At 46.6% G+C, this 24,513-nt stretch overlaps 1 protein-coding gene across 1 annotated transcript; it reads right to left on the bottom strand.

Annotated features, from left to right (window-relative positions):
* Positions 1 to 3,024: 3,024 nt before the first annotated feature.
* Positions 3,025 to 22,365, bottom strand: LOC139412448 (TIMELESS-interacting protein-like). Its single transcript, XM_071159237.1, has 8 exons — positions 22,352 to 22,365; positions 17,829 to 17,970; positions 17,359 to 17,452; positions 14,157 to 14,232; positions 13,615 to 13,737; positions 12,758 to 12,821; positions 8,051 to 8,413; positions 3,025 to 3,770 (listed from the first exon to the last, which is right to left on the bottom strand). The coding sequence occupies exons 2-8, from the start codon at positions 17,947 to 17,949 to the stop codon at positions 3,025 to 3,027; spliced, it is 1,587 nt and encodes a 528-aa protein (XP_071015338.1). The 5' UTR covers positions 17,950 to 17,970; positions 22,352 to 22,365.
* Between the last annotated feature and the right edge of the window lie 2,148 nt (positions 22,366 to 24,513).

The raw sequence follows: 24,513 nt of genomic DNA, 5'->3' as shown, positions 1-24,513 counted from the left end.
ACAAGAGAGACTAGATGTTTTGAGACACAGTGATCTGAACAAGAGAGACTAGATGTTTTGAGACACAGTGATCTGAACAAGAGAGACTAGATGTTTGAGACACAGTGATCTGAACAAGAGAGACTAGATGTTTGAGACACAGCGATCTGAACAAGAGAGACTATATGTTTTGAGACACAGTGATCTGAACAAGAGAGACTAGATGTTTGAGACAGTGATCTGAACGAGAGAGACTAGATGTTTTGAGACACAGTGATCTGAACAAGAGACTAGATGTTTGAGACACAGTGATCTGAACAAGAGAGACTAGATGTTTGAGACACAGTGATCTGAACAAGAGAGACTAGATGTTTGAGACACAGCGATCTGAACAAGAGAGACTAGATGTTTGAGACACAGTGATCTGAACAAGAGACTAGATGTTTGAGACACAGTGATCTGAACAAGAGAGACTAGATGTTTGAGACACAGCGATCTGAACAAGAGAGACTAGATGTTTGAGACACAGCGATCTGAACAAGAGAGACTAGATGTTTGAGACACAGTGATCTGAACAAGAGAGACTAGATGTTTGAGACACAGTGATCTGAACAAGAGAGACTAGATGTTTGAGACACAGTGATCTGAACAAGAGAGACTAGATGTTTTGAGACACAGTGATCTGAACAAGAGAGACTAGATGTTTTGAGACACAGTGATCTGAACAAGAGAGACTAGATGTTTTGAGACACAGTGATCTGAACAAGAGAGACTAGATGTTTTGAGACACAGTGATCTGAACAAGAGAGACTAGATGTTTGAGACAGTGATCTGAACAAGAGAGACTAGATGTTTGAGACACAGTGATCTGAACAAGAGAGACTAGATGTTTTGAGACACAGTGATCTGAACAAGAGAGACTAGATGTTTTGAGACACAGTGATCTGAACAAGAGAGACTAGATGTTTTGAGACACAGTGATCTGAACAAGAGAGACTAGATGTTTGAGACAGTGATCTGAACAAGAGAGACTAGATGTTTTGAGACACAGTGATCTGAACAAGAGAGACTAGATGTTTTGAGACACAGTGATCTGAACAAGAGAGACTAGATGTTTGAGACACAGTGATCTGAACAAGAGAGACTAGATGTTTTGAGACACAGTGATCTGAACAAGAGAGACTAGATGTTTGAGACACAGTGATCTGAACAAGAGAGACTAGATGTTTGAGACACAGTGATCTGAACAAGAGAGACTAGATGTTTGAGACACAGTGATCTGAACAAGAGAGACTAGATGTTTGAGACACAGTGATCTGAACAAGAGAGACTAGATGTTTTGAGACAGTGATCTGAACGAGAGAGACTAGATGTTTGAGACACAGTGATCTGAACAAGACAGACTAGATGTTTGAGATCTGCCAGTTCAGGATCACCATTGATACATACAGGGTCCACATGTCCATGTCTCAACCCTTTCTAAATGCCCAAACTACCCCTCTGTATCCCCACTCCTTTAGATCTGAAATGATAGAATAGGTCTCAGTGAAACGAAGCTACAGGAGTGGCTCAGAGTAGACGCCAAGGCTGGTGCACTCCTCTTGACGGCCAGGGGGGGGATAAAAATCCTGTCTTTACCCAACACAGAGGGGACAGGGAACCTTAAATAGCCCTGTCTTTACCCAACACAGAGGGGACAGGGAACCTTAAATAGCCCTGTCTTTACCCAACACAGAGGGGACAGGGAACCTTAATTAAATAGCCCTGTCTTTACCCAACACAGAGGGGACAGGGAACCTTAATTAAATAGCCCTGTCTTTACCCAACACAGAGGGGCCAGGGAACCTGAATTAAATAGCCCTGTCTTTACCCAACACAGAGGGGCCAGGGAACCTTAATTAAATAGCCCTGTCTTTACCCAACACAGAGGGTCCAGGGAACCTTAATTAAATAGCCCTATCTTTCTGTTTTGTATGGCTGGTGATGAGGTGTTTTGTATGGCTGGTGATGAGGTGTTTTATATGGCTGGTGATGTGTTTTGTATGGCTGGTGATGAGGCGTTTTGTATGGCTGGTGATGAGGTGTTTTGTATGGCTGGTGATGAGGTGTTTTGTATGGCTGGTGATGAGGTGTTTTGTATGGCTAGTGATGAGGCGTTTTGTATGGCTGGTGATGAGGCGTTTTGTATGGTTGGTGATGAGGCGTTTTGTATGGCTGGTGATGGGGTGTTTTGTATGGCTGGTGATGAGGTGTTTTGTATGGCTGGTGATGAGGTGTTTTATATGGCGTTTTGTATGGCTGGTGATGAGGCGTTTTGTATGGTTGGTGATGAGGCGTTTTGTATGGCTGGTGATGAGGTGTTTTGTATGGCTGGTGAAGAGGTGTTTTATATGGCGTTTTGTATGGCTGGTGATGAGGTGTTTTGTATGGCTGGTGATGAGGTGTTTTGTATGGCTGGTGATGAGGTGTTTTATATGGCGTTTTGTATGGCTGGTGATGAGGTGTTTTGTATGGCTGGTGATGAGGTGTTTTGTATGGCTGGTGATGAGGCGTTTTGTATGGTTGGTGATGAGGCGTTTTGTATGGCTGGTGATGAGGTGTTTTGTATGGCTGGTGATGAGGTGTTTATATGGCTGGTGATGAGGTGTTTTGTATGGCTGGTGATGAGGTGTTTTGCTCAGAAAAGCAACAAGGAAAGGAAACAGGAAACAGGACATCAGCTCCACAACAGGATGTTTGGCCCGTATGGCAACATTTATTAAAGAGTAAAAATGGTTGACAACACATGACCATGTTTTAGATTTGTATAAACGTAATTGAAAGTGTACTTGAACAGAGAGAAAACATCCTCGGATGAGTTGTCAGTCCTAGAAGACAGCGTCCCTTGGTGCTGGGTGAGTATGTATGCTGACAGTTGGAGCCATGGATGTGGAGGGAGTCAGCGGTTCTGTGTGTGTCTCAGGCCCTGCTGCCGTTGCTCATCTCAGGAACAGGGCTGGCTACTGCTCCCTCACACACCAGGGAGTCAGCGGTTCTGTGTGTGTCTCAGGCCCTGCTGCCGTTGCTCATCTCAGGAACAGGGCTGGTTACTGCTCCCTCACACACCATGGAGGGTCTGTCTGCTGACTGGCTGGAGGCCATCTCCTGGGACTGGGAGGTAGATGGTCCGTCTGCTGACTGGGTGGCCATCTCCTGGGACTGGGAGGTAGATGGTCCGTCTGCTGACTGGGTGGCCATCTCCTGGGACTGGGAGGTAGATGGTCCGTCTGCTGACTGGGTGGCCATCTCCTGGGACTGGGAGGTAGATGGTCCGTCTGCTGACTGGGTGGCCATCTCCAGGGACTGGGAGGTAGATGGTCCATCTGCTGACTGGCTGGAGGCCATCTCCTGGGACTGGGAGGTAGATGGTCCGTCTGCTGACTGGGTGGCCATCTCCTGGGACTGGGAGGTAGATGGTCCGTCTGCTGACTGGCTGGAGGCCATCTCCTGGGACTGGGAGGTAGATGGTCCGTCTGCTGACTGGGTGGAGGCCATCTCCTGGGACTGGGAGGTAGATGGTCCGTCTGCTGACTGGCTGGAGGCCATCTCCTGGGACTGGGAGGTAGATGGTCCGTCTGCTGACTGGGTGGCCATCTCCTGGGACTGGGAGGTAGATGGTCTGTCTGCTGACTGGGTGGCCATCTCCTGGGACTGGGAGGTAGATGGTCCGTCTGCTGACTGGGTGGCCATCTCCTGGGACTGGGAGGTAGATGGTCCGTCTGCTGATTGGGTGGCCATCTCCTGGGAGCCATCTGAGAGGGAGGGAGACACTTTATTGTCCTCCATCAAGGGTAAAATGGAAATGTATGTATTGGATTGTCAACAATGCAGCACATGAAGTTAGTCAGTGTGATTGACAGGGTCAGCGCATCACTGATCTACAAATCATCTCGCATCCCAAATAGATGAGTGATTGTGCCTTGATCAGGCCGATCCTCACCAACAAGCTCAATGTCAGGTAGTTTAGATGTTTTGCACTGTACAAAATGTCTGCCTGAGTGTGATGTCGTGTCTGACCTGTGTGTTGCTGCATGCGGGCCAGTCTCCTCTCTGAGTGTGATGTCGTGTCTGACCTGTGTGTTGCTGCATGAGGGCCAGTCTCCTCTCTGAGTGTGATGTCGTGTCTGACCTGTGTGTTGCTGCATGCGGGCCAGTCTCCTCTCTGAGTGTGATGTCGTGTCTGACCTGTGTGTTGCTGCGTGTCTGACCTGTGTGTTGCTGCATGCAGGCCAGTCTCCTCTCTGAGTGTGATGTCGTGTCTGACCTGTGTGTTGCTGCATGCGGGCCAGTCTCCTCTCTGAGTGTGATGTCGTGTCTGACCTGTGTGTTGCTGCATGCGGGCCAGTCTCCTCTCTGAGTGTGATGTCGTGTCTGACCTGTGTGTTGCTGCATGCGGGCCAGTCTCCTCTCTGAGTGTGATGTCGTGTCTGACCTGTGTGTTGCTGCATGCGGGCCAGTCTCCTCTCTGAGTGTGATGTCGTGTCTGACCTGTGTGTTGCTGCATGCGGGCCAGTCTCCTCTCTGAGTGTGATGTCGTGTCTGACCTGTGTGTTGCTGCATGCAGGCCAGTCTCCTCTCTGAGTGTGATGTCGTGTCTGACCTGTGTGTTGCTGCATGCGGGCCAGTCTCCTCTCTGAGTGTGATGTCGTGTCTGACCTGTGTGTTGCTGCATGCGGGCCAGTCTCCTCTCTGAGTGTGATGTCGTGTCTGACCTGTGTGTTGCTGCATGCGGGCCAGTCTCCTCTCTGAGTGTGATGTCGTGTCTGACCTGTGTGTTGCTGCGTGTCTGACCTGTGTGTTGCTGCGTGTCTGACCTGTGTGTTGCTGCATGCGGGCCAGTCTCCTCTCTGAGTGTGATGTCGTGTCTGACCTGTGTGTTGCTGCATGCGGGCCAGTCTCCTCTCTGAGTGTGATGTCGTGTCTGACCTGTGTGTTGCTGCATGCGGGCCAGTCTCCTCTCTGAGTGTGATGTCGTGTCTGACCTGTGTGTTGCTGCATGCGGGCCAGTCTCCTCTCTGAGTGTGATGTCGTGTCTGACCTGTGTGTTGCTGCATGCAGGCCAGTCTCCTCTCTGAGTGTGATGTCGTGTCTGACCTGTGTGTTGCTGCATGCGGGCCAGTCTCCTCTCTGAGTGTGATGTCGTGTCTGACCTGTGTGTTGCTGCATGCGGGCCAGTCTCCTCTCTGAGTGTGATGTCGTGTCTGACCTGTGTGTTGCTGCATGCGGGCCAGTCTCCTCTCTGAGTGTGATGTCGTGTCTGACCTGTGTGTTGCTGCATGAGGGCCAGTCTCCTCTCTGAGTGTGATGTCGTGTCTGACCTGTGTGTTGCTGCATGCGGGCCAGTCTCCTCTCTGAGTGTGATGTCGTGTCTGACCTGTGTGTTGCTGCATGCGGGCCAGTCTCCTCTCTGAGTGTGATGTCGTGTCTGACCTGTGTGTTGCTGCATGCGGGCCAGTCTCCTTTCTGAGTGTGATGTCGTGTCTGACCTGTGTGTTGCTGCATGCAGGCCAGTCTCCTCTCTGAGTGTGATGTCGTGTCTGACCTGTGTGTTGCTGCGTGTCTGACCTGTGTGTTGCTGCATGCAGGCCAGTCTCCTCTCTGAGTGTGATGTCGTGTCTGACCTGTGTGTTGCTGCATGCGGGCCAGTCTCCTCTCTGAGTGTGATGTCGTGTCTGACCTGTGTGTTGCTGCATGCGGGCCAGTCTCCTCTCTGAGTGTGATGTCGTGTCTGACCTGTGTGTTGCTGCATGCGGGCCAGTCTCCTCTCTGAGTGTGATGTCGTGTCTGACCTGTGTGTTGCTGCATGCGGGCCAGTCTCCTCTCTGAGTGTGATGTCGTGTCTGACCTGTGTGTTGCTGCATGCGGGCCAGTCTCCTCTCTGAGTGTGATGTCGTGTCTGACCTGTGTGTTGCTGCATGCGGGCCAGTCTCCTTTCTGAGTGTGATGTCGTGTCTGACCTGTGTGTTGCTGCATGCAGGCCAGTCTCCTCTCTGAGTGTGATGTCGTGTCTAACCTGTGTGTTGCTGCATGAGGGCCAGTCTCCTCTCTGAGTGTGATGTCGTGTCTGACATGTGTGTTGCTGCATGAGGGCCAGTCTCCTCTCTGAGTGTGATGTCGTGTCTGACCTGTGTGTTGCTGCATGCGGGCCAGTCTCCTCTCTGAGTGTGATGTCGTGTCTGACCTGTGTGTTGCTGCATGCAGGCCAGTCTCCTCTCTGAGTGTGATGTCGTGTCTGACCTGTGTGTTGCTGCGTGCGGGCCAGTCTCCTCTCTGAGTGTGATGTCGTGTCTGACCTGTGTGTTGCTGCATGCGGGCCAGTCTCCTCTCTGAGTGTGATGTCGTGTCTGACCTGTGTGTTGCTGCATGCAGGCCAGTCTCCTCTCTGAGTGTGATGTCGTGTCTGACCTGTGTGTTGCTGCATGCGGGCCAGTCTCCTCTCTGAGTGTGATGTCGTGTCTGACCTGTGTGTTGCTGCATGCAGGCCAGTCTCCTCTCTGAGTGTGATGTCGTGTCTGACCTGTGTGTTGCTGCATGCAGGCCAGTCTCCTCTCTGAGTGTGATGTCGTGTCTGACCTGTGTGTTGCTGCATGCGGGCCAGTCTCCTCTCTGAGTGTGATGTCGTGTCTGACCTGTGTGTTGCTGCATGAGGGCCAGTCTCCTCTCTAAGTGTGATGTCGTGTCTGACCTGTGTGTTGCTGCATGCGGGCCAGTCTCCTCTCTGAGTGTGATGTCGTGTCTGACCTGTGTGTTGCTGCATGAGGGCCAGTCTCCTCTCTGAGTGTGATGTCGTGTCTGACCTGTGTGTTGCTGCATGCAGGCCAGTCTCCTCTCTGAGTGTGATGTCGTGTCTGACCTGTGTGTTGCTGCATGCGGGCCAGTCTCCTCTCTGAGTGTGATGTCGTGTCTGACCTGTGTGTTGCTGCATGCGGGCCAGTCTCCTCTCTGAGTGTGATGTCGTGTCTGACCTGTGTGTTGCTGCATGCAGGCCAGTCTCCTCTCTGAGTGTGATGTCGTGTCTGACCTGTGTGTTGCTGCATGCGGGCCAGTCTCCTCTCTGAGTGTGATGTCGTGTCTGACCTGTGTGTTGCTGCATGCGGGCCAGTCTCCTCTCTGAGTGTGATGTCGTGTCTGACCTGTGTGTTGCTGCATGCGGGCCAGTCTCCTCTCTGAGTGTGATGTCGTGTCTGACCTGTGTGTTGCTGCATGCGGGACAGTCTCCTCTCTGAGTGTGATGTCGTGTCTGACCTGTGTGTTGCTGCATGAGGGCCAGTCTCCTCTCTGAGTGTGATGTCGTGTCTGACCTGTGTGTTGCTGCATGCGGGCCAGTCTCCTCTCTGAGTGTGATGTCGTGTCTGACCTGTGTGTTGCTGCATGCAGGCCAGTCTCCTCTCTGAGTGTGATGTCGTGTCTGACCTGTGTGTTGCTGCATGCGGGCCAGTCTCCTCTCTGAGTGTGATGTCGTGTCTGACCTGTGTGTTGCTGCGTGTCTGACCTGTGTGTTGCTGCGTGTCTGACCTGTGTGTTGCTGCATGCGGGCCAGTCTCATCTCTGAGTGTGATGTCGTGTCTGACCTGTGTGTTGCTGCATGCGGGCCAGTCTCATCTCTGAGTGTGATGTCGTGTCTGACCTGTGTGTTGCTGCATGCGGGCCAGTCTCCTCTCTGAGTGTGATGTCGTGTCTGACCTGTGTGTTGCTGCATGCGGGCCAGTCTCCTCTCTGAGTGTGATGTCGTGTCTGACCTGTGTGTTGCTGCATGCGGGCCAGTCTCCTCTCTAAGTGTGATGTCGTGTCTGACCTGTGTGTTGCTGCATGCGGGCCAGTCTCCTCTCTGAGTGTGATGTCGTGTCTGACCTGTGTGTTGCTGCATGCGGGCCAGTCTCCTCTCTGAGTGTGATTTCGTGTCTGACCTGTGTGTTGCTGCATGCGGGCCAGTCTCCTCTCTGAGTGTGATGTCGTGTCTGACCTGTGTGTTGCTGCGTGTCTGACCTGTGTGTTGCTGCGTGTCTGACCTGTGTGTTGCTGCGTGTCTGACCTGTGTGTTGCTGCATGCGGGCCAGTCTCCTCTCCAAGGCAAGCCGTTTGTTGAGTTCTATACGTCTCTGCTGTTCCTCTGTCAGGGAGGGGGCTGGGGTGGAGTGGACCGGGCCAGCCTGGGAGGAAGGGAACAGGGAGGGGGCTGGGGTGGAGTGGACCGAGCCAGCCTGAGAGGAAGGGAACAGGGAGGGGGCTGGGGTGGAGTGGACCGGGCCAGCCTGAGAGGAAGGGAACAGGGAGGGGGCTGGGGTAGAGGGGACCCGTCCTGGGGGGTCTTCAGCGAAACCTCCGTCTCCAAACGGGTCTGGGTCGTCATGGTTGACGACACGCCCGTCTCTCGACGCCGCGGTGTCGTCCTCACCTGGATCAATGGATGTGTCAGATAAAATACTGAATGCCCAAATCTCATTTTGTAAAATCAGTTCATGACCGCTATAAACCAATACAAATCTACTACTACATCAAATCTACCCCTAGACACTACTACTACTATTGATCTGGGACTGAGTCAAATCTACCTCTAGATAATACTATTGATCTGGGACTGTGTCATATCTACCCCTAGACACTACTATTGATCTGGGACTGTGTCATATCTACCTCTAGATAATACTATTGATCTGGGACTGTGTCATATCTACCCCTAGACACTACTATTGATCTGGGACTGTGTCATATCTACCCCTAGACACTACTATTGATCTGGGACTGTGTCATATCTACCTCTAGACACTACTATTGATCTGGGACTGTGTCATATCTACCTCTAGACACTACTATTGATCTGGGACTGTGTCATATCTACCTCTAGACACTACTATTGATCTGGGACTGTGTCAAATCTACCTCTAGACACTACTATTGATCTGGGACTGTGTCATATCTACCTATAGACACTACTACTACTATTGATCTGGGACTGTGTTATATCTACCTCTAGACACTACTATTGATCTGGGACTGTGTCATATCTACCTATAGACACTACTACTACTATTGATCTGGGACTGTGTCATATCTACCTCTAGACACTACTACTACTATTGATCTGGGACTGTGTCATATCTACCCCTAGACACTACTATTGATCTGGGACTGTGTCATATCTACCTATAGACACTACTACTACTACTATTGATCTGGGACTGTGTCATATCTACCCCTAGACACTACTATTGATCTGGGACTGTGTCATATCTACCTATAGACACTACTACTACTATTGATCTGGGACTGTGTTATATCTACCTCTAGACACTACTATTGATCTGGGACTGTGTCATATCAACCTCTAGACACTACTACTATTGATCTGGGACTGTGTCATATCTACCTCTAGACAATACTACTACTATTGATCTGGGACTGTGTTATATCTACCTCTAGACAATACTACTACTATTGATCTGGGACTGTGTCATATCTACCTCTAGACACCACTATTGATCTGGGACTGTGTCATATCTACCTCTAGACACCACTATTGATCTGGGACTGTGTCAAATCTACCTCTAGACAATACTACTACTATTGATCTGGGACTGTGTCATATCTACCTCTAGACACTACTATTGATCTGGGACTGTGTCATATCTACCTCTAGACACCACTATTGATCTGGGACTGTGTCAAATCTACCTCTAGACAATACTACTACTATTGATCTGGGACTGTGTCATATCAACCTCCAGACAATACTACTACTATTGATCTGGGACTGTGTCATATCTACCTCTAGACACTACTATTGATCTGGGACTGTGTCATATCTACCTCTAGATAATACTACTATTGATCTGGGACTGTGTTATATCTACCTCTAGACACTACTATTGATCTGGGACTGTGTTATATCAACCTCTAGACAATACTACTACTATTGATCTGGGACTGTGTTATATCTACCTCTAGACACTACTATTGATCTGGGACTGTGTCATATCTACCTCTAGACAATACTACTACTATTGATCTGGGACTGTGTTATATCTACCTCTAGACACTACTATTGATCTGGGACTGTGTTATATCAACCTCTAGACAATACTACTACTACTATTGATCTGGGACTGTGTCATATCTACCTCTAGACAATACTACTACTATTGATCTGGGACTGTGTCATATCTACCTCTAGACACTACTATTGATCTGGGACTGTGTTATATCAACCTCTAGACAATACTACTACTACTATTGATCTGGGACTGAGTCATATCTACAGTGCCTTGCGAAAGTATTCGGCCCCCTTGAACTTTGCGACCTTTTGCCACATTTCAGGCTTCAAACATAAAGATATAAAACTGTATTTTTTTGTGAAGAATCAACAACAAGTGGGACACAATCATGAAGTGGACCGACATTTATTGGATATTTCAAACTTTTTTAACAAATCAAAAACTGAAAAATTGGGCGTGCAAAATTATTCAGTCCCCTTAAGTTAATACTTTGTAGCGCCACCTTTTGCTGCGATTACAGCTGTAAGTCGTTTGGGGTATGTCTCTATCAGTTTTGCACATCGAGAGACTGACATTTTTTCCCATTTCTCCTTGCAAAACAGCTCGAGCTCAGTGAGGTTGGATGGAGAGCATTTGTGAACAGCAGTTTTCAGTTCTTTCCACAGATTCTCGATTGGATTCAGGTCTGAACTTTGACTTGGCCATTCTAACACCTGGATATGTTTATTTTTGAACCATTCCATTGTAGATTTTGCTTTATGTTTTAGATCATTGTCTTGTTGGAAGACAAATCTCCATCCCAGTCTCAGGTCTTTTGCAGACTCCATCAGGTTTTCTTCCAGAATGGTCCTGTATTTGGCTCCAACCATCTTCCCATCAATTTTAACCATCTTCCCTGTCCCTGCTGAAGAAAAGCTGGCCCAAACCATGATGCTGCCACCACCATGTTTGACAGTGGGGATGGTGTGTTCAGGGTGATGAGCTGTGTTGCTTTTACGCCAAACATAACGTTTTGCATTGTTGCCAAAAAGTTCAATTTTGGTTTCATCTGACCAGAGCACCTTCTTCCACATGTTTGGTGTGTCTCCCAGGTGGCTTGTGGCAAACTTTAAACTACACTTTTTATGGATATCTTTAAGAAATGGCTTTCTTCTTGCCACTCTTCCATAAAGGCCAGATTTGTGCAATATACGACTGATTGTTGTCCTATGGACAGAGTCTCCCACCTCAGCTGTAGATCTCTGCAGTTCATCCAGAGTGATCATGGGCCTCTTGGCTGCATCTCTGATCAGTCTTCTCCTTGTATGAGCTGAAAGTTTAGAGGGACGGCCAGGTCTTGGTAGATTTGCAGTGGTCTGATACTCCTTCCATTTCAATATTATCGCTTGCACAGTGCTCCTTGGGATGTTTAAAGCTTGGGAAATCTTTTTGAATCCAAATCCGGCTTTAAACTTCTTCACAACAGTATCTCGGACCTGCCTGGTGTGTTCCTTGTTCTTCATGATGCTCTCTGCGCTTTTGACGGACCTCTGAGACTATCACAGTGCAGGTGCATTTATACGGAGACTTGATTACACACAGGTGGATTGTATTTATCATCATTAGTCATTTAGGTCAACATTGGATCATTCAGAGATCCTCACTGAACTTCTGGAGAGAGTTTGCTGCACTGAAAGTAAAGGGGCTGAATAATTTTGCACGCCCAATTTTTCAGTTTTTGATTTGTTAAAAAAGTTTGAAATATCCAAGAAATGTCGTTCCACTTCATGATTGTGTCCCACTTGTTGTTGATTCTTCACAAAAAAAATACAGTTTTATATCTTTATGTTTGAAGCCTGAAATGTGGCAAAAGGTCGCAAAGTTCAAGGGGGCCGAATACTTTCGCAAGGCACTGTACCTCTAGACAATACTGCTACTATTGATCTGGGACTGTGTCATATCTACCTCTAGATAATACTACTATTGATCTGGGACTGTGTTATATCTACCTCTAGACACTACTATTGATCTGGGACTGTGTCATATCAACCTCTAGACAATACTATTGATCTGGGACTGTGTCATATCTACCTCTAGACACTACTATTGATCTGGGACTGTGTCATATCTACCTCTAGATAATACTATTGATCTGGGACTGTGTCATATCTACCTCTAGATAATACTACTATTGATCTGGGACTGTGTCATATCTACCTCTAGACACTACTATTGATCTGGGACTGTGTCATATCTACCTCTAGACACTACTATTGATCTGGGACTGTGTCATATCTACCTCTAGATAATACTATTGATCTGGGACTGTGTTATATCTACCTCTAGATAATACTATTGATCTGGGACTGTGTCATATCTACCTCTAGATAATACTACTATTGATCTGGGACTGTGTCATATCTACCTCTAGACAATACTACTACTATTGATCTGGGATTGTGTCATATCTACCTCTAGACAATACTATTGATCTGGGACTGTGTCATATCTACCTCTAGACACTACTATTGATCTGGGACTGTGTTATATCTACCTCTAGACACTACTATTGATCTGGGACTGTATGTGTGAAGCGTCTCAGAGTAGGAGTTCTGATCTCGGATCAGGTCCTCCCTGTACGTATAATCTTATTCACTGTTGTGTACAAGGCAAAACTGATCCTAAAATCAGCACTCCCACTCTGAGTCACTTGACACGTAGTGAATCCTTTCTAACACTAAATGTAGTTGGTGACGTTGTCCTCTCACCGTCGTCTCCTATGAAGTCTTCATGTGTTAGCGGCATGTCCAACCGTATTCTCTTGAGACACGTCTGAGAAAACAAAACATTCAGACCTTACGACTTCCACGGACACCACCACACCTCGAGATGTTGGTTAGAACAACAAGGGCCTGTCAGTCTGACCTGGATGTTGGTTATAACAACAAGGGCCTGTCAGTCTGACCTGGGTGTTGGTTATAACAACAAGGGCCTGTCAGTCTGACCTGGGTGTTGGTTATAACAACAAGGGCTTGTCAGTCTGACCTGCATGTTGGTTATAACAACAAGGGCCTGTCAGTCTGACCTGCATGTTGGTTATAACAACAAGGGCTTGTCAGTCTGACCTGCATGTTGGTTATAACAACAAGGGCCTGTCAGTCTGACCTGCATGTTGGTTATAACAACAAGGGCCTGGTTATAACAACAAGGGCCTGTCAGTCTGACCTGGATGTTGGTTATAACAACAAGGGCGTGTCAGTCTGACCTGGATGTTGGTTATAACAACAAGGGCCTGTCAGTCTGGCCTGCATGTTGGTTATAACAACAAGGGCCTGGTTATAACAACAAGGGCCTGTCAGTCTGATCTGGATGTTGGTTATAACAACAAGGGCCTGTCAGTCTGACCTGGATGTTGATTATAACAACAAGGGCCTGTCAGTCTGACCTGGGTGTTGATTAGAACAACAAGGGCGTGTCAGTCTGACCTGGGTGTTGGTTATAACAACAAGGGCCTGTCAGTCTGACCTGCATGTTGGTTATAACAACAAGGGCCTGTCAGTCTGACCTGCATGTTGGTTAGAACAACAAGGGCCTGGTTATAACAACAAGGGCGTGTCAGTCTGACCTGGACTTCTTTCTTGCTGCCCAGCGTCTCCAGTTTGTCTATGAAGTCTTCAAACGGTAGTTTGGGGTACAGCCTGTGAGCCCAGTTCTCCATCCTCTGCATCAGCACCCGCAAGTCCTCAGCCTGGTGGGAAACACACATACATCACACCCTTTGGCTGCTGTGGGAGTGGGAAACACACATACATCAACACCCTTTGGCTGCTGTGGGAGTGGGAAACACACATACATCAACACCCTTTGGCTGCTGTGGGAGTGGGAAACACATACATCAACACCCTTTGGCTGCTGTGGGAGTGGGAAACACACATACATCAACACCCTTTGGCTGCTGTGGGAGTGGGAAACACATACATCAACACCTTTTGGCTGCTGTGGGAGTAGGAAACACACATACATCACACCCTTTGGCTGCAGTGGGAGTCAACTGGATAACCTTTCGGCAAACATCGATGCCTTTCACTTTGAGTTAAAAAACAACAGACAAAACAGACCCATCTGCCCAACAGAGACACAATACTTGAATCTGCCGTTAGCCTTTACCTCGTGTCCTTTGCCTTTGAAATGAACGTTGTCAAACAGGCTGCGAAGAGCCGGAAGTCCTCTTTCTGATGTCAGCCTGGAGTAAAACATGTCAACAAAAACACCGGCTATTCAACTTCCAAACATCAAACAGCTCTGCAATGTTGCTGCAAAGACAAAAGAGAATCAACAATGACTTGATCATCAAAACCTTTGTGTGGTTTTTTTTTTTAAGTCCTTCGGTTGTAACAGAACAGGGACAATATGCCAAAACCAGACATCGATTTTCATGGTCGGGCATAAATGAGCGTTTGGATTAGGAAAGTTCTCTCTCTCTCTCATGACCTGTACAAGCTATAATGTTGAATACAATTATATTTGAACTTGATTTACCGGTTGTGTGTGTGGTTGGTCCTTTTGCAGGTAGGAATTTGAGACAATGACTATGTTTACATCGTTTTTTAAATATTTGATATTATTTATTGATATTAAACTGATTGTGTCAGAAGGTCGAGTATGGCATTAGTCATGTAAACACCTTACTCTGCTTTTCTTAAATCGGCGTGAGGTCATAATTGAAGTAAACATACGCCAATGAAAACACCTGCTTTTCTGAGCAGTCTTTCAAATGATTAGGACGTGTAAACACCTTAAACCGGCGTCCCAGTGGTGTGTTTGATCTGCGCCTGTGCTGACACCAGCCGAGAGCCTCCCTCTTTAGTGAAGTGGTGTGTTTGATCTGCACCTGTGCTGACACCAGCCGAGAGCCTCCCTCTTTAGTGAAGTGGTGTGTTTGATCTGCACCTGTGCTGACACCAGCCGAGAGCCTCCCTCTTTAGTGAAGTGGTGTGTTTGATCTGCACCTGTGCTGACACCAGCCGAGAGCCTCCCTCTTTAGTGAAGTGGTGTGTTTGATCTGCACCTGTGCTGACACCAGCCGAGAGCCTCCCTCTTTAGTGAAGTGGTGTGTTTGATCTGCACCTGTGCTGACACCAGCCGAGAGCCTCCCTCTTTAGTGAAGTGGTATGTTTGATCTGCACCTGTGCTGACACCAGCCGAGAGCCTCCCTCTTTAGTGAAGTGGTATGTTTGATCTGCGCCTGTGCTGACACCAGCCGAGAGCCTCCCTCTTGTTCCAGTGGTGTGTTTGATGTGCACCTGTGCTGACACCAGCCGAGAGCCTCCCTCTTTAGTGAAGTGAGTTCGGAACAACTGAATATACGTACGGGTTTTAGAAATAGTTCTCACGTACAAACTTTACAATGTCCCAACTCAGAATCAAATATGCTTCTCAAAAAAATAACATGTTCGCTGTGGTAGAATGTTAATTTAGACTGGTGATGTTCTGCATTTGTCAGGGAGCCTTTTTCAGACGTCTCCGTGGAAACAGGGTTATTAGGGGGAATCCTTCTTCTTACAAAGCATGTAAACATTTTTTAATTGAGCCCTTATAATTTGACTATCCATAATAAATCACATTATTAGTGTGTATGTAACCGTACTCAGTATATCCACAGGAAAGTAGAATTACACAACTGTTCAAATCACTGGTTGTACGTTCATATGTCACCTGATGCATGCTCACAAGATACATGCAGGAGACACATGCACCCTAGCCCAGCCTGTTTACATGGTTCTGCTACATGCACACTGGCCCAGCCTGTGCACATGGTTCTGCTACATGCACACTGGCCCAGCCTGTTCACATGGTTCTGCTACATGCACACTAGCCCAGCCTGTTCACATGGTTCTGCTACATGCACACTAGCCCAGCCTGTTCACATGGTTCTGCTACATGCACACTGGCCCAGCCTGTTCACATGGTTCTGCTACATGCACACTGGCACAGCCTGTTCACATGGTTCTGCTACATGCACACTGGCCCAGCCTGTTCACATGGTTCTGCTACATGCACACTAGCCCAGCCTGTTCACATGGTTCTGCTACATGCACACTAGCCCAGCCTGTTGACATGGTTCTGCTACATGCACACTGGCCCAGCCTGTTCACATGGTTCTGCTACATGCACACTGGCCCAGCCTGTTCACATGGTTCTGCTACATGCACACTAGCCCAGCCTGTTCACATGGTTCTGCTACATGCACACTGGCCCAGCCTGTTCACATGGTTCTGCTACATGCACACTGGCCCAGCCTGTTGACATGGTTCTGCTACATGCACACTGGCCCAGCCTGTTCACATGGTTCTGCTACATGCACACTGGCCCAGCCTGTTGACATGGTTCTGCTACATGCACACTGGCCCAGCCTGTTGACATGGTTCTGCTACATGCACACTGGCCCAGCCTGTTCACATGGTTCTGCTACATGCACACTAGCCCAGCCTGTTCACATGGTTCTGCTACATGCACACTGGCCCAGCCTGTTCACATGGTTCTGCTACATGCACACTAGCCCAGCCTGTTCACATGGTTCTGCTACATGCACACTAGCCCAGCCTGTTCACATGGTTCTGCTACATGCACACTGGCCCAGCCTGTTGACATGGTTCTGCTACATGCACACTGGCCCAGCCTGTTCACATGGTTCTGCTACATGCACACTAGCCCAGCCTGTTGACATGGTTCTGCTGCATGCACACTGGCCCAGCCTGTTCACATGGTTCTGCTACATGCACACTGGCCCAGCCTGTTCACATGGTTCTGCTACATGCACACTAGCCCAGCCTGTTGACATGGTTCTGCTACATGCACACTGGCCCAGCCTGTTGACATGGTTCTGCTACATGCACACTGGCCCAGCCTGTTGACATGGTTCTGCTACATGCACACTGGCCCAGCCTGTTCACATGGTTCTGCTACATGCACACTGGCCCAGCCTGTTCACATGGTTCTGCTACATGCACACTGGCCCAGCCTGTGCACATGGTTCTGCTACATGCACACTGGCCCAGCCTGTTGACATGGTTCTGCTACATGCACACTGGCCCAGCCTGTTCACATGGTTCTGCTACATGCACACTGGCCCAGCCTGTTGACATGGTTCTGCTACATGCACACTGGCCCAGCCTGTTGACATGGTTCTGCTACATGCACACTAGCCCAGCCTGTTCACATGGTTCTCACATTTCTACCATCAAAAGGACCAGCCACACAGACAACCGGTAAAGTACGTGAAAATATAATTTTATTCAACATTCTGGCCTGTAGAGGTTCCTGATCCAAACGCTCATTTATGCCCGTCTCCAGGCTAATACACACGTACCTCTGAGAGTCCAGTTTCGGCTGTGGTCTCTTGACGCCTCTCCTCTTGGCAACAGGGACTTCGGCCAGCTTGGAGATCTCTCCTCCCTCCTCCCCTGAACAACATTAACAGCCATCAATGGAAAGTATATCTATCCATTATATTGTCTGTGATGTCAGTAAGCAGGAAGTCTCCCAGCTGTGTATATAATAACAATAATAATAATGATGTCTTATCTATATCTACCCATTATATTGTCTGTGATGTCAGTAAGCAGGAAGTCTCCCAGCTGTGTATATAATAATAGTAATAATGATGATGATGTCATATCAGTCTACCTGTAGACACACAGGTTTGTGTTGGGTATTGTGTGTCTAGTCTGGTCCCAGATCATCATAAGCATGACAGCAACCATGGCAGTCGGCAAAATAACACAACCCGATCTGGAACCAGGCTAGGTACTGGTGAGCTACAGTTGTCATTGTCCTCACCTGTAAAAGGATCTCCTCCCTCTCCTGGTGAGAAGGGAGGGGGGAGAGGAGGAAAGGTCTCGTCATCTGTGTTGTCATAGTCAGGAATGTCAAACAAGCCATTCTCCATTGGATCGACCATGGTTCCTTTATCACTGGGCTCCTGCAAGGAAGAAGAGGGGGATTACATGTGACGTTTTATTGTCGTGTTCACGAGTACAGTGAAATGCCTTTCTTGACAACTCTTTCCCCAACAATGCAGTAATCAATATATAGCACTATAAAATATATAAAAACACAAGCAAAGGAGGTAAGCTATAAATACAGCTACCATAACTTCACCTAGCTATATATACAGCTACCATAACTTCACCTAGCTATATATACAGCTACCATAACTTCACCTAGCTATATATACAGCTACCATAACTTCACCTAGCTATATATACAGCTACCATAACTTCACCTAGCTATATATACAGCTACCATAACTTCACCTAGCTATAAATACAGCTACCATAACTTCACCTAGCTATATATACAGCTACCATAACTTCACCTAGCTATATATACAGCTACCATAACTTCACCTAGCTATATATACAGCTACCATAACTTCACCTAGCTATATATACAGCTACCATAACTTCACCTAGCTATATATACAGCTACCATAACTTCACCTAGCTATATATACAGCTACCATAACTTCACCTAGCTATATATACAGCTACCATAACTTCACCTAGCTATAAATACAGCTACCATAACTTCACCTAGCTATAAATACAGCTACCATAACTTCACCTAGCTATATATACAGCTACCATAACTTCACCTAGCTATATATACAGCTACCATAACTTCACCTAGCTATATATACAGCTACCATAACTTCACCTAGCTATATATACAGCTACCATAACTTCACCTAGCTATATATACAGCTACCATAACTTCACCTAGCTATATATACAGCTACCATAACTTCACCTAGCTATATATACAGCTACCATAACTTCACCTAGCTATATATACAGCTACCATAACTTCACCTAGCTATATATACAGCTACCATAACTTCACCTAGCTATAAATACAGCTACCATAACTTCACCTAGCTATATATACAGCTACCATAACTTCACCTAGCTATATATACAGCTCCCATAACTTCACCTAGCTATATATACAGCTACCATAACTTCACCTAGCTATATATACAGCTACCATAACTTCACCTAGCTATATATACAGCTACCATAACTTCACCTAGCTATAAATACAGCTACCATAACTTCACCTAGCTATATATACAGCTACCATAACTTCACCTAGCTATAAATACAGCTACCATAACTTCACCTAGCTATATATACAGCTACCATAACTTCACCTAGCTATAAATACAGCTACCATAACTTCACCTAGCTATATATACAGCTACCATAACTTCACCTAGCTATATATACAGCTACCATAACTTCACCTAGCTATATATACAGCTACCATAACTTCACCTAGCTATATATACAGCTACCATAACTTCACCTAGCTATAAATACAGCTACCATAACTTCACCTAGCTATATATACAGCTACCATAACTTCACCTAGCTATATATACAGCTACCATAACTTCACCTAGCTATAAATAAAGCTACCATAACTTCACCTAGCTATATATACAGCTACCATAACTTCACCTAGCTATATATACAGCTACCATAACTTCACCTAGCTATATATACAGCTACCATAACTTCACCTAGCTATATATACAGCTACCATAACTTCACCTAGCTATATATACAGCTACCATAACTTCACCTAGCTATATATACAGCTACCATAACTTCACCTAGCTATAAATACAGCTACCATAACTTCACCTAGCTATATATACAGCTACCATAACTTCACCTAGCTATAAATACAGCTACCATAACTTCACCTAGCTATATATACAGCTACCATAACTTCACCTAGCTATATATACAGCTACCATAACTTCACCTAGCTATAAATACAGCTACCATAACTTCACCTAGCTATATATACAGCTACCATAACTTCACCTAGCTATATATACAGCTACCATAACTTCACCTAGCTATAAATACAGCTACCATAACTTCACCTAGCTATATATACAGCTACTATAACTTCACCTAGCTATATATACAGCTACCATAACTTCACCTAGCTATATATACAGCTACCATAACTTCACCTAGCTATAAATACAGCTACCATAACTTCACCTAGCTATATATACAGCTACCATAACTTCACCTAGCTATATATACAGCTACCATAACTTCACCTAGCTATATATACAGCTACCATAACTTCACCTAGCTATATATACAGCTACCATAACTTCACCTAGCTATATATACAGCTACTATAACTTCACCTAGCTATATATACAGCTACCATAACTTCACCTAGCTATATATACAGCTACCATAACTTCACCTAGCTATAAATACAGCTACCATAACTTCACCTAGCTATATATACAGCTACCATAACTTCACCTAGCTATAAATACAGCTACCATAACTTCACCTAGCTATATATACAGCTACCATAACTTCACCTAGCTATAAATACAGCTACCATAACTTCACCTAGCTATATATACAGCTACCATAACTTCACCTAGCTATATATACAGCTACCATAACTTCACCTAGCTATATATACAGCTACCATAACTTCACCTAGCTATATGTACAGCTACCATAACTTCACCTAGCTATATATACAGCTACCATAACTTCACCTAGCTATATATACAGCTACCATAACTTCACCTAGCTATAAATACAGCTACCATAACTTCACCTAGCTATATATACAGCTACCATAACTTCACCTAGCTATATATACAGCTACCATAACTTCACCTAGCTATATATACAGCTACCATAACTTCACCTAGCTATATATACAGCTACCATAACTTCACCTAGCTATATATACAGCTACCATAACTTCACCTAGCTATATATACAGCTACCATAACTTCACCTAGCTATATATACAGCTACCATAACTTCACCTAGCTATATATACAGCTACCATAACTTCACCTAGCTATATATACAGCTACCATAACTTCACCTAGCTATAAATACAGCTACCATAACTTCACCTAGCTATATATACAGCTACCATAACTTCACCTAGCTATAAATACAGCTACCATAACTTCACCTAGCTATAAATACAGCTACCATAACTTCACCTAGCTATAAATACAGCTACCATAACTTCACCTAGCTATATATACAGCTACCATAACTTCACCTAGCTATATATACAGCTACCATAACTTCACCTAGCTATATATACAGCTACCATAACTTCACCTAGCTATAAATACAGCTACCATAACTTCACCTAGCTATAAATACAGCTACCATAACTTCACCTAGCTATAAATACAGCTACCATAACTTCACCTAGCTATAAATACAGCTACCATAACTTCACCTAGCTATATATACAGCTACCATAACTTCACCTAGCTATAAATACAGCTACCATAACTTCACCTAGCTATAAATACAGCTACCATAACTTCACCTAGCTATAAATACAGCTACCATAACTTCACCTAGCTATATATACAGCTACCATAACTTCACCTAGCTCTCCTGTCTCCCCCTACTGTCGTCGGCTCTCCTGTCTCCCCCTACTGTCGTCGGCCATTCTGCCTCCCTCTACAGTCGTCGGCCATTCTGCCTCCCCCTACTGTCGTCGGCCATTCTGCCTCCCCTCTACAGTCGTCGGCCATTCTGCCTCCCCCCTACAGTCGTCGGCCATTCTGCCTCCCCCCTACAGTCGTCGGCCATTCTGCCTCCCCCCTACAGTCGTCGGCCATTCTGCCTCCCCCCTACAGTCGTCGGCCATTCTGCCTCCCCCCTACAGTCGTCGGCCATTCTGCCTCCCCCCTACAGTCGTCGGCCATTCTGCCTCCCCCCTACAGTCGTCGGCCATTCTGCCTCCCCCCTACAGTCGTCGGCCATTCTGCCTCCCCCCTACAGTCGTCGGCCATTCTGCCTCCCCCCTACAGTCGTCGGCCATTCTGCCTCCCCCTACAGTCGTCGGCCATTCTGCCTCCCCCCTACAGTCGTCGGCCATTCTGCCTCCCCCCTACAGTCGTCTGCCGGCCATTCTGCCTCCCCCCTACAGTCGTCTGCCGGCCATTCTGCCTCCCCCCTACAGTCGTCTGCCGGCCATTCTGCCTCCCCCCTACAGTCGTCTGCCGGCCATTCTGCCTCCCCCCTACAGTCGTCTGCCGGCCATTCTGCCTCCCCCCTACAGTCGTCTGCCGGCCATTCTGCCTCCCCCTACAAACCTAACGTTGTTTAATGTTTGGAAAATTGAATAATCGTCACTTGCGATATGGCGTTGGAAACATGTGTTATACAGGGCCAAGACCCCGCCTGCTGTGTATCGGGGGAAACCGTGCCCGACAAACTGGGGCGAAGGACTCTGTCTACAGGCGTGTACTATCTATAGTTAGCTACCGTTGTCCCCGTCGCTTCCTGTGGGATTTATCGGCATCCCAACGTTATGGTGTATTACCGACAGCTACTGTACTGGAGAGCCTCTGCCTACCAGAGTCATAGCTTTAAAATGGACAAATAGAAGAACAAACAGGGGGTTCCTGCAGCAGTTTTGAACAGCTATGGGTGCCTCTATCCGATGAACCTACACTTCCACACAGGTGTTGGAGCATGGTATATGGCTAATTAGCGCAGGTTGTTGCCTCGTAAACAAGCGCTGTGACATGGAGAAATGACCGTGTGGGGAACACTAACAGGGCACGTATCAACTACATTCTGACACATATGTCTCGCTGATATGAAAGATAAGGTCCTTATATTCTTCCAAAACAGCGACGCGTGTTAAATGTTCAGACTGAGCGTTGGGATCTTAAAACTCCCTCCTTGTAGAAAACGCCTTCATCCAATGACTTATGTGTAATGTATTGGAACAGAGTCATGATCCAAGGACTAAGAGACATTTTGTAACACTGGCTTCTGCATCGGACTTACAGCCAGTGTCGTTCTTGACTTTTACTAGCTAATGTTAGCTAATAACTTACCGACTGGTTGGCTCACATTATATTAACTTAGCCAAGGTAGCTAACTAGGTGCAATATTAGCTACACACATCAAAGTGTGAGGAATCAACGTTTACAACACATATAAACAGACAGTCGTAACCCGAATAAAAACCCAGGCTTCTAGATAGATTGGCTAGCAGCTAACTTAATTTATCCAGATTTCATGAGTAACCTACTGTAGATATAGTGTAGTAAGTAGCTCGTTACCGCGCTATGCTAACCAGCTAGCTAGTTGTTGTTTGTTGCGGGGAAACTGATAAGATTCAACAAATTAAGCGACATCCCATCAATGTGATGCGGGAAATATATCATAAGACAGTGTCGTCGTTAGTACGTGGAGAATAACTATAGCCGGGGCACTTTACCTGGCAAATAAACAGTTGCTATTCCAGCGGCTCCTGTGTTATTTTTGTTCGTCCACTCTTGTCTTCTGCCGGGTTTTTTTTACAATGAACCAATCAACTGTTTGCTTCCTTGTACCAAGAGCCAATCATGTGTCGTCAAAACTATCCGTTCGTGCTGGGAATAGAAACGTTTTTTTGAGGTTACACTGCCCTCTTCTGTATATGTCTGGAATGTTATGTTATGTGACTGTGTAATGGCAATGTTGTTTTGTTGATTTCCACCTTATTAGACATAGCTACCAAAGTAACTGCTTTTAACAAACTGTTGGCCTATTCTAACTGTTTTGTTTCAATCAAAGCATACATTTTACCTAGTGGCGTGCCACATGAGAGAAATGCGACCATTCGCACAATCAACCTGAAATTACGTGGTGTTTTTTTGTTGTCTTGGAGTAGCGTAATACTACGCTATTATATTCAATTCTGTTAATTAGAATACTAATGACCGAGAAGCTGCATTTTCCAGAATTCTCTGGAATCCTCGTCCCTATAGCAACATATCTGAGCATCTGCCGTGCAGAATTATCAACATTACACACATTCTCTGATCTACAGAGAATTACAGGCTACTCTGGTGAATGAGGTTGTTTAATAAAGTCAGATCAAATAATACATGGTCAAAGGTTACCCTCCTCGCTCCTTCGTATTCAAAAGTAACAGTCGGTATCTTGTGTGGCCACCAGCTGCATTAAGTACTGCAGTGCATCTCCTCCTCGTGGACTGCACCAGATTTGCCAGTTTTTTAATGTGAGATGTTACCCCACCAAGGCACCTGCGAGTTCCCAGACATTTCTGGGGGGGAATGGCCCTAGCCCTCACCCTCTGATCCAACAGGTCCCAGGCATGCTCAATGGGATTGAGATCTGGGATTTTCGCTGGCCATGGCAGAACACTGACATTCACGCACAGAACGAGCAGCATGGCTGGTGGCATTGTCTTGTTGGAGGGTCATGTCAGGATAAGCCTGCAGGAAGGGTACCACATGAGGGAGGATGATGTCTTCCCTGTAACGCACAGCATTGAGATTGCCTGCAGTGACAACAAGCTCAGTCCGATGATGCTGTGACACACCGCCCCAGACCATGACGGACCCTCCACCTCCAAATCGATCCCGCTCCAGAGTACAGGCCTCGGTGTAATGCTCATTCCTTCGACG

The sequence above is a fragment of the Oncorhynchus clarkii genome, chromosome 6 (assembly GCF_045791955.1).
Source record: "Oncorhynchus clarkii lewisi isolate Uvic-CL-2024 chromosome 6, UVic_Ocla_1.0, whole genome shotgun sequence".
In the NCBI taxonomy this organism is placed as follows: Eukaryota; Metazoa; Chordata; class Actinopteri; order Salmoniformes; family Salmonidae; genus Oncorhynchus; species Oncorhynchus clarkii.
This window is presented reverse-complemented; position numbering and strand designations above follow the sequence as displayed.